The sequence below is a fragment of the Chrysemys picta genome, chromosome 15 (assembly GCF_011386835.1).
Source record: "Chrysemys picta bellii isolate R12L10 chromosome 15, ASM1138683v2, whole genome shotgun sequence".
Taxonomy (NCBI): Eukaryota; Metazoa; Chordata; order Testudines; family Emydidae; genus Chrysemys; species Chrysemys picta.
The window spans coordinates 13,229,971-13,245,572 of NC_088805.1; the positions used below are offsets into that span (position 1 = coordinate 13,229,971).

At 51.9% G+C, this 15,602-nt stretch overlaps 1 protein-coding gene across 1 annotated transcript in view; it reads right to left on the bottom strand.

The window, feature by feature from the left end:
• Positions 1-5,983: 5,983 nt before the first annotated feature.
• LRRC75B (leucine rich repeat containing 75B) overlaps positions 5,984-15,602 on the bottom strand; it is a 31,294-nt gene continuing 21,675 nt past the window's right edge. The window contains exon 4 of the mRNA XM_005288592.4: positions 5,984-7,638. Within this exon, the coding sequence (XP_005288649.1) occupies positions 7,107-7,638 (532 nt within the window). The 3' untranslated portion in view covers positions 5,984-7,106. The remainder of the gene's footprint in view (positions 7,639-15,602) is intronic.

The following is a 15,602-nucleotide window of genomic DNA, read 5'->3' on the forward strand; positions in this document are numbered from 1 at the left end:
AAGGACGTAGGAGTTTGGGAAGAGAGGCAATAGATGTGTGGGGAGGTAGGGCCTTTTCTAGGTATCCGTTGGGATGTGTTGCTTTATTTTTCTTAAGCTTATAATTAGTTAATGGACCAAATTTGCCATGGTTCTATTCCAATGCACTCAGGAGATTCACGAAGTCTGAATATGCAATACAATGGAAAAGCAGAAGCATAGCAGAGGTGAAGAGCAGGGAATAGAAGCATATAGAAATATTGGAATGGTGTAAACATGAATCATGGAGAGAGTTTATGCCTGCATGTGCCACCCTAAATAATCTAAGGGTGAAAGGGAAACGTAGGGTAAATAGCAGGAAAAAAGCCTAGACAGTGCAGGGTATTTAGGCTGTGGCTTAGGCTTTCACCGGTTCCCTTGGAAGCCTATTTGCATGGCTTGCAAGTGCTGGAGGCCTTCATTGCTCTCTGGACTAGACAAAGCGCGAGCAAATGTACTGGCAGGGGAAGAGTTCTGTCCTGGATGTTTTCTGCGTATCTCTTCCATCCCTAACTTCTTATGCGTGACTCTCTGCCTCCCTCCTCAGTTACTATATATAATGGCAGGCTGCCCTGTCACATTTCTCCTCCCCTCTGAGTGTTTCCCAATAGACAGAGGGGTCAGTTGGTAGCATGGATCTGACCCCTCCACGTTAAATGTCTTTGTTCTATTGGAGACAGGATACTAGATCCCTTCATCCCATATTGCTATTGCATTGGTACACAGGCAAATGGGGAAAATACCAACACAACCTGGATATCTGATTACCTAAGAGATTGAAATGTTGCCGACTAGATTTCGTTCCATTTACCAACAGTTACATTAACACAAGAAGCTCAGTTTTCAAATTCTCTGTCTAGTTTAGGACACAAGCTCCCAAATTTCTATTTTCGGCATCCACTGCAAGTGCTATTTCGAGGCCTCCAATGTCATGCTGGGATGCTATGAAAGAGAAGCCTGTGCCTGAACATTGGGCTCACAAAGGTTCCCCCTTCCAAACCCTGAACAATTCCTTGGCAATTATCCTTTAAACTGTGATGTCTCTTTGGAATGTATTCTGCCTCAGGCAAACCGATCATTCACAGCATCAATTATAGAGGACTGAAATACCAGGGGAAGATCAGATCTTATGTTCTTCTTGGGGTATGTGTCAGTGTGGATTCCACACTAGATGTGCAAGACCAGAGACTTTTGAATAGCAATGCCCAGTTGGGGCCACACGTTTGCCCTTTGCCTCTTGAGGCTCCTAGACAAGGGCATAAAGGATGGAGCAGTTACACCCCTCCCTGAGGCCTAGTCTACACCTAAAAATTAGACCAGCCACCTAGCTACCTCACTCATGGTTGTGAGAAATTTCACACTCTGTGCAGGATAGTTAGGTAAACCTAAGCCCCACTGTAGATGCAGCTAGGTTGAGGGAAGAATTCTTCTGTCAACCTAGCTACCGCCTTTTGGAGAGGTGGATTAACTACAGTGTCATAAAACCCCCTTCCATGGATGTAGGACTCAGCTTTGCTGCTGTAGCGTAGACATACCCTCAATTCCTTTGCAATTTGATGTCTGTGGTAGCTAAGGGCTCTGAGAAGTGGGAATGGAGGGCATGTGCTGGGATCTGCCTGGACTGCACCATCTTGAAGAACCACAGGGTAGGTAACTATGCTTTACTTCAGCCCAATTGCTGTCTCTCTGGGACTTTATAAAACCTGTGGAAAACCATATACTAATTCTAGACTGTGCTCACAGCCCTCGTTTACAGTCAGTGGAATCTATTTAAATCATGTCATTCTATTTCACAATTGGCTACATTTTGTCCCTTGGTAATATTTTTTGTATTGTGGCTATAAATATCTATTACACAGAAAGTGTGCCACAGACTATGAACTGTGTGTTACTAGTGATGAGGGCCATGGACCAATTATTTTTATTTGTATTACGGTAGAGCCAAGAGGGCCTTCCTGAGATCAGAATCCCGTTGTGTTAGGCATTGCACAGACATATAGCATGAGACAGACCCTGCCCCAAAGGGAATATAGTCTACATAGGCAGGATAATGGTGGAAAGGGAACGGGGGCACAGAGAGGGAAAGTGACTTGCCCTAGATGACATAGCAGGTCTAAGGCAGAGCTTGGAATGGAAGCCGCCCAGACAAAGTCCATGTTTTGGTGGGTGTGATGGTATCATCTGTCTTCAAGAAGCAGAAGCAGTCCAGTTCCCAGCTGAACTCCGCTAAGTACTCAGATGTGCTCTCCTCCACTCCCGTTATCCCCTCCCCTCTTTAGGCCTGGTATGTGCTGTGATGTCGTCTGTGAATTCTTGACAGCCTTTGGGCTGAATCTCCAGCCACTGCAATGCACAAAAAGGGGGCAACTGGTGTAGGACAAAAGGCATCACTGCCCTTTCCAAAATGGAAGGGATGGTGAAGTGTAGAACTAGAATTGCTTCAGAAACGGCAGGAAACTGGCACTGGCCTCTGTAAAAACAGGTGGGGTTTCAGAGAGAACAATCATGCATGGCAAGGAAGTGGGAGCCACGCTAACCCTATATTCCTGCCAGGAAGCTGATTGGTTGGACCAGAAAGGGAGATGAAGCTGGTTTGTCTCTTCCCTGCCCCTCCCATCTGTGTGTGACTCCATGGCCTTTAGTGGAGTTACACCAGGCATGAATTTGGACCATGCGGTTTCAATCTACCTAGGGTCTCATATGCCTCCCATCACTACACTATCCACACCCCTATTTAGTTCACAGCAGGACACTGAAACTAGGCATGGGCAAAGCATTAAAAAGGGATTGGAAGAAACAATGCTGTCTAAACAGAGAAGTGACTGGGTGGATTACTGGCTGCAATAGGCCTCTTCCCTCTCTGTGGGCCACAAGGCACTTTTTCTCCACCAGCCCTATGACACATACAAAAGCTGGGTGTCATGTGAACATACAATGCCATAGTGAGGATTTGCACAAGCATAAACTGGATCAGATTCTGATCTCAGTTAACAGACTCATGGAAATGTAGGTCTAAAAGGGTCTGGGAGAGATCATCTAGTCCAGACTGTGTGCTGAGGACCAAACATACCTAGACCATCCCTGACAGGTGTTTGTCTAGCCTCTTCTTAAAAACCTCCAAATGCTGGGGAATGCACGACCTCCCTAGGTAACCTGGTCAAGCTCTTAGCTAGCCTTAGAATTAGAAAGTGTCTCCTAATATCTAACTTAAGTCTCTCTTGTTGCAAGTTTCCCTTTCTGAGTTTCCCGAAGGAGAACAAAATAGTTCACTAAAATATCCCTCAGTGACTCACACTTCAGTCAAGATGTTTGATGCATTTCTGATTTTCCAAAGAGCCGGCCTGGCTAATAAAGCACGGAGTGTATTTTTAATAGCTACCTAGCTCCATGCAGCATCAGCCTGGCCTATCCGTTCTCTGCCAAGGAGCAAATATTTGGTTTCGTCCCAGAGAAAAACAAATTCCATTTGTCTGTTAAGAATCATCCCTTACTGCCTAGACAGAGCTCAGATTGCCGGGCTCCCAAGCAGCTGCCATCGATGGCTGTGCTGCCACCAGTATATTGCAATGACAAGAGGACGCAGTCCAGACTGTGAGAGTCAGACTAGACTTCCCTTCTTATATCTGTTAAATGTGTGTGATTGACTGGAGCAGGAAGGGAGGCCGCATCCAAAAACAATTAGTTTCTTTCTCCCTTGTTTATTATACAAAGAAACAAATGGACGTAGAATTGGCGCCTTTAGAAGCAACCCCACAATAAGAAACCAGCACGCCCGCCCGGGGAGAAAAACAGATACCTCCCAACTACTTGCTGGGAAGAAGGAATATAAATAAATAATGTTTTTAATGTAGGAAAAATACCTGGACAGGTTCCATTCTGAAGTACATTGTATAAAAATAAATTGTACAACTGGTGCTTCCAGCTGCTCGCTGCGTTCTTACCTCTTGGAAATAGTTCATTATTTCTACAGAGCCACAGGTGTGTATGGTGCTTTATAGCATGGGCCTATGCCAAGGCTCTGACACCCTAGACAATGTGAGAGCACCTACAGCTTTCTAAACTGAAAATTGTATAGCTTGGACCTAGGGGGAAGGTGCAAAAGGGAGGGCATCCTCAGGACGGGATTCGCCATTTCGGCTCAGCAGGGATGGGCCAACTGCTCCGGATCCAAGAAGAGCCGGCTTTCACCTGGGCCTGAACCCAAACGCAATTTGGTAGGTTGCTAAAATCTTATTTGCAACTTTGTTACTTTGGTATCCTGCTCCTGTAAGCTCCTCTGTCCCCTCCAGCTCTGAGCACGTCTTTACCTCGCTTTGCACTGCTCCCCATTCCTAGGGCTCATGGAGGTGTTTTTGAGGGGCATGCTCTCTCCTCTCCTCATGACCTGGTTGGTACTTATGCTCTCAGCCTGCCGCAGCGTTGTAAATCCAGAGGGACTCTGCTGGTGTCAGTGGATGAGGCTACACTGGCATAACAGAGCTCAGGCATTTGCCCAGTGTGCTCCATCCCACAGGGGGTGCCTCTGGGTTACATAGCCAAGGGATAACCTGGGTGGAGTCTGTCTGTCTGCTTACCTTCCAGAAGACACCAGCCTCTGCTGTGAGTGAGTCACCCTCTGCGTGGGTGTGACAGAGTGCAGAGATCTGACAGCTGGGCCAGCACTCAGATCACTGTTGCCTCCATTAGTTCCCCCTAATGGCTGATGGAATAATTAGCTAATCGGGAGAGGCTGGGGAGGTAAGGAACTAATTAGCCCTCAACTGACCAGCCTGCCTGGAGGGAGGTGTTACAGAGGAAGAGGACAGGGCTAGGTGAGCTGGAATGAAGAGTGAACAGGAGCTGTGCCTGCCCAAGTGCCTTTCCTCTGCGGGCCCTAGCAAAGAGGAGCTGTAGAGGTTAGAGCTGTGATGTGGCACTGGATGGGTGTTGGTGTTGGTGGATGGGTTTGGAATAAAATGTAGCCTGCCCACAAGAAGGAAGTGGGTCTGAGCAGCTTGTGGGCCCCAGAGCCCCCTAAAGATTTGGCCTTTATCTTTACTGGGCCATTAGCTCCCTCTCTATTTTGCTCTCACCTGTATGCAGGCTGGCCAGCCAGATCGCCACAGGCAGACACCAGATTTCTCTGACTGAGCAACCAAGGGCATGTCTATGAGCGAACATCGCTCTGACAAATCCCATACTGAGGTGTGAGTATCTAGAAGTACTGGGCCTGCCGCTGCCGCCATGGATCTCCTGGTTCATAATATAAGACCAAATTAGGATCAGGAGGACATTTCCCCTCTGGCACAGCATTGCACGGTGAGGTGCATTAGAGGATTTTACGCACCTTCTCCTGGAACTTTAAGTGGCCACTTCTGGGAGAGAGGAATTGGAATAAGTGGATAATTGATGTGGTCCAGAATGCTGATTCTATGCAGGCAGCCAAACGAGCTGGTATCAACAGCCCTGATAGACTCCCCTTAGCCTGCTTTAAGGACATAGGTACAAAATCCAAGAGATCATTAGATTCTGGTTACCCTTCTGGGTGATGGGCATTAAGTCCCTACACTTGGATGCCTATGACTACTTTTGAGGTTTATGAGAAAATTGGTTGACCCACAAATGATGCTGAGTTAAAGTAAACTGGCATACACAAGCTGAAAGGCCATTCAAGGTCTATGAAAGATGAGCTTGTAGATTAGTTCCATGATGTTAACAGAGGTGGTGTTGTCTGAACCATAGACAAGAGACTGGCATCTTGCACAATGGGGCCCTAGTCCTGATTAGGGCACCTGGGTTCTCCCATAGTATGAACCAAAGTGCTGCAGTGTGCTAAGAGAATTGCACTGGTGCTGTTCATGTAAGCAGTGCCCACCAGGGCCTCTCCTGGGCTGCCTGGGTATTGTGCCAGGACCAGCGGGCTATATTTTGCAGCCAGCGCACTGCTAGCTAGAGGCACAAATAACCCAGATGCTCACACGTGGCGTTCGTGCTTTACTTTCATGTCCAAGAGAACCATTTATTGTGTTCACATACAGCATGGCAACGTGGAAAACACTGGGAATCTTGCATCGCTAGTTGGGTTTCCAGGATGGTGTTAGTAATGGTGACTCGACCGTTCCCATCATATCTATAATATTAGGAACCCTGGCTACAGATGGTCAGATGCACGGCATGTCTAACAAGGAGCAACCCAAAGTTCTGCTGCAGTTTGGGCCGGGCCAAGCGGCTTTGCCACATCTCGCCCCCTAGCCCCCACCATAATGGACTTTTCCGTGAGCTTCTCCCCTCCCCCCACTCCTGTCTTTTAGTTTTGATTTGTTGGTTTTGTACAAAGCAGAGTTTGTAAAACTGATCATGTTAATCCACAAGGAATGGCTATTCCCTCCCCTTGTCCCCCGCCCCTCCCAATCAACACCCCCACCACACTTCCACCAATGCACACACATACCCTGCCCCTAAATATCCTGACACTGCAATTCCATGTCACGTGTCCTCCCCGGCCTGCACACTCTGTTGGGCCTCTGATTGCAATTCCCTTTGTTTGGACATTAATACAAATCACACAATGAAAAAAACATATTGAGCCAGGCTCAAGGGGAAGACACGCTCTGCTGGGCTCTGACTCCAGTCTCTGATGCATTCAACAAAGCCCGACAGACCCTCGACCCTTGGGGCAGCTCCCACCTCACAACTTCAGGTCTCAGGCCCCAACAATGACAGGACAAGGAAGAAAAGGAAGAAAGGAAATAACCTAGGAGGAGATGTTGCTTTTTGTTTAGGTTTTTCCTCCCCCACCACGCCCCTCAATAGCCTCTGGGGAATATGCCGAGTCCTACAGCTCAGTTCCCATCTTCCAATGAGATCCTGCTCTGACGAGGCCAGGTTCGCTGTGAGTATCTGCTTCCTGTTTGGAATGGGGGTGATAGGTTTGGCAGTGGGGGGCGGGGGAGAGGCAGGCTTTCACTGAGAACACGGCAAGTCTGGGATGTCAGTGAAGGCAAGAGAAGTGCCAAAGGAAGCCGGTGAAGCTGGCCTTCTGCATTGCGTTTGTACTCCGAGCTCTCCTTGCCACGGCATCAGTCCGACAGCTAAGGTCTGCTGCTGAATCACCTTTCGCAGCACTGTTGGGGGAAGTCACATGGGGTGTCCTTGTCTTCAGCCACACACCCCTCCTCCTCCTGGCAGCTGGCCTCGTGTCCACCGGACAGCTCGGCGTCGCAGTCGAGGGACTCGTAGATGGTGGGCAGCGTTGTCTGCTGGCTGAGGCGCTTGCGCAGGCCCACCAGCAAAGGCTGTGGCATGGAGGAGACGTCCACATTGTTGCCGAGGTCTATCCAGGCCAAGCACGGGAACTTGTTCATGTCCTTCATGGTGTCCGTCAGCTCCTTCGTGGTGGCTCGGGTCAGCCGGTTGCCGTTGAGGGAAAGGTGAGTGAGATTGGGCAGCGCCCAGAAGAAGGGCAGGAGCAGGCGCACCATGTCGTCGGTCATCTCGGTAAAGCTCAGGTCCACCGCAGTGAGGTTGTTCCCGTTGTTCTGTAGGTAATAGGCCATGCGGTGGACATCCCGCATGGTCAGGGGAATCCCTGATAAATCCATGGAGTCCTGGCTCAGCTTCTTCTGCAGGCTGGTCTTCAGGCTAAGGAGAGGGAGCTCGTTAGAAATATGGACACAGGGAGGGGAGGGAGCTTGGAAATTGAACCCAAGTAACATTGCCTTGGACAGAACTTCCCTTACTAAATATCTTGCTCTCATGCATTTCCTCTTGGCCAGTCCTAGCCACAGGCTTGCTGGGCCACTGCACACAGCTCCGTGGGGATGATGGGGAGGGTTCTGGCTGGGGGAGAGGATGTCCAATAATCAGGTTCTAAAGTGACTTGCATCTCGGATTCTGCTTTACAAAAGCACATTAGACATAACCGTGGCGACAACCCTTAACAAATGGACAGGTCTGCACTGCTCTGCGTCTGTGGGTTTGCTGGGTCCCTAATCAAGTGCAAAGGGCTCCCAAGCCTCAGGGCTGTCCTTGGAGTCACCTGCTGTGGAGCAATTTCCCCACTGCAGGGCCCCGATGAATCTAACTTGGAGCACACGAGTAGCCCCGCTGAAGTCAACGGAACTATTTGCATGCTTCATAGGCACCTTGCTGAATTGGGGGCCTAAGAATAAGCAAACCATTTCTAGCGCCGCCCCTCTGCAAGCCTGTTCTCAGAGCCCATGCCCACCTCATTGCAAAGCTGTTCAGAGGACGCAATGGGGATGCAGAGAAATGCAACCCGCAGGAGGCAGGACTGCCACAGTGTTCTTGGAGCTAGCAGTAATCCTTAGGCTGTCACACCAGCTCTATAGCCCTGCTCCATAGTCCATGCTGTTATCCCATGGGCTTCAGACTATAACAATCCCCCTGAGCAGATGTATATAAATGTGCATTAATGGCTACGTAACACCCAAAGGGCACACGGGACTCTGGGATACTCTGATGCATCACAGAAATATGAGCAGGAAAAGGCCTGCCAGGACGCCCCATCCGTCTCCCGGCCCATGAAGAATTAGTCCCTACTCGACACTTACTCGTGTTTGGCTGGTCTAGTTTTAAATGACTGTGCACTTGCCTGGGAAACTCTCCTCCACTAAGGCCTAGTACGGAAAGCTGTGATCTGAAATGTCAAACGCCTGCTGTGCTGACTCAGTAATAATAATCCTCTTACATTCAAGTGGCGCCGCTCAGCCTGAAAGATCCCAAAGTGCCTTACGCACTATATTGTGTGGCCTTGGTTACATGCTGTGCCACTCCCTTGGTTGTGCAGTAGGTTTGCGGAGGGAATGGATGAGGGCTGACTGTGTGTCTACTCCCATAGATATCACACACACACACACACACACACACACACACACACACACACACACACACTACTCCGTGGCCTGACGGTGACTTGTGGCCTCATTTGCACTTGTGCAAAGAGGGTGTCACACCTACCAGATCACAGCGCTCTGCTTGCTTGCCCCAGTGCGGGTATGTGACACCCGCTTCGTACAGGATCAATGACTACGAGGTACCAGGCCATGAAGAATCAGGAGCACAAATTGCAGGGCCCTTTTATGGAAATGCAGCTGCCATTGAACTAATGGTAGGAATTCAGATGGGCAGTGCGTAATCCTCCGCATTGGGGTTTGGCCAGGTCCCTGGGGTAAACCTCCTACTCTGCTGAAAACTGCCAGGTGAGATTTAATCCCCCCTCCCCCCCCCAGTGGGTGCAACCCTGGTTTTACAGCTCTCCTGACAGAATCACAGTTGTTTAGTCCGTCACTGACAATGCCGTATAACACTGGCAATGGTAGGAAAATGCTCTTCCCACGCAGAGGAACTGATCTGTGTAAGATCTCAAACACAGAGGAGGATGAGGCATTTATTGATGTTCTATACGTCCTACAGCAATGCTGGGCATTTGGCTGAGTGGCAGATTTAAATGTTTGCCCGAACTGATCATCAGACGCAGGCTAGAGCCAGGCACACTGAGCTGTCGGGGCGGGGGATGCACCGGGGCCAAACCGGAGGGAAATATCTCTTGGACGTGCTGGATTATCGGGTCGCATGGGAAGAGCGCAGTTCCCAGGCTCAATGGGTTGGATGGGGAGAGGCACCATGTACACTGGGCTGGACAGAAGTGATAACATGATTGATGGGGCTTGATTCTCTGGTGTAAATTGTGAGTGGCTCCAGTGGTGTAACATGGGGGTCAGTGAGGGCAGAGGAAGAGGGTATAATTTAAGAACTGGATATTCTGTGAGGAGCTCGGACGGGCCAGGCTTCCCCTTCCCCTCTTGCACAGAGTCGTGCATCAGACATCCGTTACAACCCCAGTGACTCCCTCGGTGCAAACTGCAGCAATAAGTCACGGATCTCACTCTGACTGGAGCAGGTACCTTCTGTCTCGCCCCAGCAACAAGCCAGGACCCAGAGGAGGCCTTAGCAAGCAGACACATTATCTTCCCAGAATTGACTCTCCAGCCAGGGCTGCTGCTGGCTGAATTCACTTAAGCCATCCTCCCTCAGTCCCTCCCAGCCTACGGCTCTTCCCCGTCTGCGTGAGTCTCCTTCTCTCGCCCGCAGTGCCTGCCTGCGTCTTTCACGGTGGCGCTGAGTTTCCTTGCTTCATTCCCTCTGGATTTCAGAGGCTTCAAAGAAGCATCCGCTCCCTCCCCCCACCCCTTTTTCTGTGTTGGAGTCTCCTTGTTTGCTTTAAACGATGCTGTGGAAGTTGCAGCTAGAGGCGTGTGCGTGAGCTGCTGCTGACACAGCTCTCACCATACCCAGCTGTTTTAACAGGTGCTTGGCTACGTGCCAGGCCCGGAGCTCTCTCTCCCAGGGCCAGACCTGGAACTCCTTGACCGTGAGGAGCACAGAGTGACCTGCTCACAGGTGTCTCTTCCCCACCTGCCCCGTCCTGAGAAACAATGGCAAAAAGCTGGTTTCCACCAGTCGGTTCTGGGCTTGGCTCCAGTTTTGCTCATGCACCCTCCCTTGCTGTGATTTCTGGAGAGTACAATCCTGACACCCCTGCTGTAACGCAGAGGGTGCGTCGGAGCCCAGCCACAGCCCTGCGGTCACCTCGGGCTTTGCATCGTAATGCCCAGACCGAGCCCGGAATGCTTCTCTCCTTGTGCAGCCGAAGAGAAAAATACCAGGTTATTCCCAGAAAATGGGGCCTCTATTATCTCCTAACTTCTTAGTAACAATGGCCTGAAAATTGCAACCCCTGAAAGCTTTTTGTGAGACAGAACAGGTGCATAATCACCACGCTTTCCATTCCCACAGCACAGCGCTTTGGCAATGGTAGGCCAGGTCCTTCGCTGGCGTCGATCGACCGACCTCGAGTGAAGTCAATAGGCCGCTTCGCACCAGCGGAGGATCTGCCCCATTAATACAGAGATGGAGCACACGCTTGTGATCTCTGCAGCAGGCTGGGTGTGAAAAAATTCGCCCTCCCTCCTTTCCCAGCTGTGGAGCGGCTCCCTTGGGGGCAAAGACTGCTGGAACTGTGCGCCTATTGGCCACCCTGCTCCCCCAGCAATCCCTCCCCTGTGCCTAGGCCTGGGTTACATGACCCTGGCACGGCTCCCAAAATCTTGCAGAGAAAAGTCACACTTCCCTGAGCAAGGAACAAAGGCAAGAATGATCAGCTGCCTGGGCAGGAGAAATCAAAATGCCTTCTGCCCTCAGTGGCCGAGAGTGGGCCTGGGTAGAGATGGCAACACGCTTGCCAGTCTGACAAGCATCATCCAAGCCACTGTGCCCTTATATGTCTCTTCTCCACTGTGAGTGGCCTGGCTCTCCCCAGGACCCCATTCAGAACCCTGGCAAAGCCCATCCCACAATCCCTGGGGTCTCTCTCCCTGGGAAGGCCCAAACTTGCTCCCACTGAAATCAGGGGCGGTTCTGCCATGGCTTCAAGGGGACCAGGCCCTTCATATTGTTCCATTAATGGGGGCTGCTGGTCCACAGCCACCTCCCACCCCACAACCTCTGTATTGGGCACTGGTGCGACTGCTGCTGGAATACTGTGTCCAGGCGTGATGCCCACACTTCAAGAAGGATGCTAATAAACTGGAGAGGGCTCAGAGAAGAATCAGGAGAATGATTACCACTACAAGGCAGGTTTTCTAATCATGTCGCGTCAAGGAGCTCAATCAATTTAGCTTGACAAACCGAAGGTTGAGGGGTGACTTGACTACTGGTGCTGAGCTCGCTCTTCAGCTTGCGTTTCCCAGACGTCTCCCTGGGCCCTGTCCCGCCCGCAGCACTGCAAACCTGGCTGTTTGAAACTCCTATCGCCCCAGGCACCTGGCTTGATGCCTTAGGAACCCAGGAAACCCCAGGACCAAGTGTAAACATCCTCCCTGCAATGTATGTTGCCTTCCCCTCGGACAGGAAAACGGCACACTGGCCAATAGGGGACGAAGCAGCACGCTGGGCGTGCCGGCTCCTGGGCATCGATGTGCTCTGGGGGAGGCAGCCAGTTGCGGTGGAAAGAATGCTACAAGAGACAGGCTTCAGCCCATCTGCATTCCCCCTTCCTCCCCCTGGATAACAAACAGCCTCTCTGCACACTGCCTCAGTCAGCGCTCCAGCTTCCTGGAAACTGGTGCTTAACTAATGCCGGAAGCTTCGCAGCTGTCGATGAAAGAATCAGCCAACAAGTAATTAAGTCTTGTCTACCAGGAATCAGCAGAACCCTGTCTCTGGGACCCGGCCCACTTCCCCTCAGCCTCGCCACGCTTTGGGTCTATGAGATTGGCTTGGCTCCTTTCCATCAGCGCTGATTCCCACCCTGGCCCCTGCTCAACTCTCCTTTCTCGTCAGCTGCACGCTTTGGCAGGCACCGTGCAATGCCATAGCGGCTCAGCTGCACTGTCACAATGTGAGGATTACAGAGAAGCCCTTTCCCACAGCTGCAAGGGCTCAGAAGGGCTTGTTTTGTTGGCGCTGACTTTGCCTGGCTGAGGGCTGCCCTGGTAGCTTGCCAGAAGCCTGATGCTCACCCCAGTTCCGTATAAACTGGAGCACGCTGCAGCCTGAGAGGTGGCCAGTGGAGAAGGCAGGCCCCAGCATGCAGTTTCAGCCCACCTGACCAGTGTCGGGGACACCAGCATTTCTGCTAAGGGGGGTCTGCATAGGATTTCATGTGGCTCCCTAACTGACGCATGGGCTGCATTGCTGAGTGACATAGGCCATGCCCATCCCTCCTCAGCTTTCCCAGATGGACAGAGACTGTTGACAGAAGCCAGGTCTCACCACACACCCCACCTCCGAATCCATACGCTGCTTGGGCTTCTCAATCCCTTTGTCCTGCTGAGCCAGTCCCAGCTCCCGGCGCAGCCCCTGCCAGCTGTGATTTCAGCTGCCAGAGGCCCCCGCTGCCTGGCTAATTACCAGCCTGCTCCCTTTTTGCCTTTTATGTTTTTGTCCCCTGCATCCACAGCGTAAACATTTCACAATATTTCCCTGTGCTGCTGCCTCCCGTCAGCACACAGCCGCCCTTGGTAACGGGAGCCGCTGCCACAGGCTAATTAGCTGCGAAGCGCCTGGTTTTGGCAGCTCCTCTGCATGCAGAGCCCAACCAAAGACCCATATGAACTACGCCTCTGATTCCAGGCATGGTTCAAGAGAAGGACGGGCCCTTTTCAGTCGCCTCGTTAGCATAATCTGCCTCCCTGGGTTCCCAGGCGCTGCCCCGTGGGCAGTTCTGTAGCTGCATAGGCCAGGCACCACAAGGATATGAAAATGAGCATAACTAACCCAAATGCAGCCTCGCGGGCTGGCGTAAGCGTCTCTTCCGCGGCTGGGCCCTGCTTTCCCCAGCTCGCTATCGGCGCACGAGAAGAGGCAGCATTTAGCCCTCACCATCCACCTTGGCCCCATTTCCAGCCCAACGCCCAGCCTGATTCCATCAAGCAATTACTCTTCCAGCTGCTCTACCCGGCCCTGGGGAGAGCCGTGTGATCCTGGCCGCAGGATGAGGCTGGGGAGCACAAAGGTGGACTTCTGCCCTACCTTCCCGCCCCGCATCGCGCCTTTGGTACTGCCTGGGGTTTGGCAGTAGCCAATGCCCCAGCCCTGAACCTTTCCCCCTTGGCTCTCCCTGGCTTTTCTCTGCCCTCACCGACTGAGAGAGGCGTGATCTGTGAGCCAGGACCATTCCTCCTCCTGGCTCTGCCACCAACTCGCTCTATGACCTAGGGCAAGTCCCTTCCCCTCATTGTCCAAGTCTCCCCGGGGGATAAGGACACTGACCGCACAAGGACGCTGCATGGATCCTTGATCACGTAAGAGCTTTGAGGATGCAATTCCCTGAGTCCCATTCCCTCTTTCGCCTGGCACCCCACTCCCCACCTTTAACAACTGGCCCTCCGGCTACTCCCCCGCTTTCTTTGCCCTCCTGGCCATTTTTGAAACTTGTCTTTGTCTGTCAGGGCCGGCTCCAGGCACCAGGCAACCAAGCACATGCTTGGGGCGGCACCTGGTAAGGGGCGGCGGGGGGAGCGTGGTGCGGCATTCCGCGGGGGGTGGGCGGGCTCCGGAGGCGTGGCACTCGGGGCGGGGTTCAGGCGGCATGGTGCTCAGCGGGGGGGCGGCGGGGGGCGTGGCACTGGGGGGGTGGGTGTTCCGGCGGCGATCGGCTGGGGGGGCAGGCTCCGGCGGCACGGCGCTCAGCAGGGGGGCGGCGCTGGCGGGGGGTGGTGCGGTGCGGCGCTCGGCACTTTTTTTTGCTGCTTGGGGCAGCAAAAAAGTTAGAGCCGGCCCTATTGTCTGTTGATCCCTGCCAGGGTATTTTGTCAGGAGCACAATGAACGTAACCTGCCACTAGCCACAGCCCCTCTCAACCCGCCCAGTAAATGCTTTCCCTGGTGCATTTTGTGTGAGACTCTAGTGATCCCGGGTGTCAGTGTTCACAGGCGAGATTCCCCCAAGCCTTGTGTCCGAGTCACAGGGGGCACCTGGAATTTGGGACTCTTCTGTACTTTAAGGTGGAGGGTCAACCCCTGCCCTCAAGCAGCAAATGCTGCCTCTTCCCATCAGCCCCTCTCCACTTTGCTTTGGGCTGGCTAACGTCCGGGCCCATGGGCGTCAGGAAGGCCTGTATTCCCATCCTGCCTCTGCCACCGAATGGCTGGGTGGCTTTGGAAAACTGACTTCAATTCCCTATCTATAAAAGAGGGATACTGATCATTCTTTTCCCTGCTGCAGAGGGATGTAGTGAGGATGCTTTAGTTAATATTCACATAGCACTGTGTAAGTGTTACAAATTATTGTGATCAGCCAGAACTGTCATCCAGCGCACTGAATGATGCTCTTGGAAAAACACAAAGATCTAAAGCCCCTATGAGCTGTTTTCTTGCCGCCCCCTTCCAGAATCTCTCTCTCTCTCTTTCTCTTTCTAAAGGGCTTCTAATACTGCAGCATCTGGGCACTGCAGAATGATTACAGAGAAAGAGTGAGATGTATCCAGAAGGGACAGTCAATTCTCCATCCGACGCTGGTTTAGCAGAAGTGGTTCAGCATGAAGATTCCTCTAGCGGGTGCTCAAGGTACAATAACCAACAGGAAGGAGCCAGGCTGCATTTTCAAATACTGATGCACTGCGCAGTTGTGCACATGCAAAAGCAAACAGCCACATCTGCAAAAATGCATCTGCACTTGCAGAACCAGAAAGTGTGCGTGCAAATACCCGTGTGTCCACAATTACCCATTCTGCAAGTGCAAATTCTTACTGGCATGCACCACTCCCTGCCTTGTCACTTGCTTATTTTATGGATGAATTTAGTCCTTCACATTCCTGAAAGCAAGACACAGCCAGAGCCGTCCAGAGCTGGGAATCAAGCAGATGGCTGCTACACAAGCTTCCCTTGCACAGCTCTGCCAAGGCAGCTCAACCTTAACTTTCAGCTTCTCTCTTACATTCCTGGGCTCCCATTCAGCTCTGCCCATGCACATCGGGCTGCGGTTCCTGCCAAGTGCTGCCAGTGCAGTGCTCTCCTGAGCTGGAGCACCTCGCCTATTGGAGACGCACTGGGGGAAGAGCACTGGAATATCCGTGCAGGTGG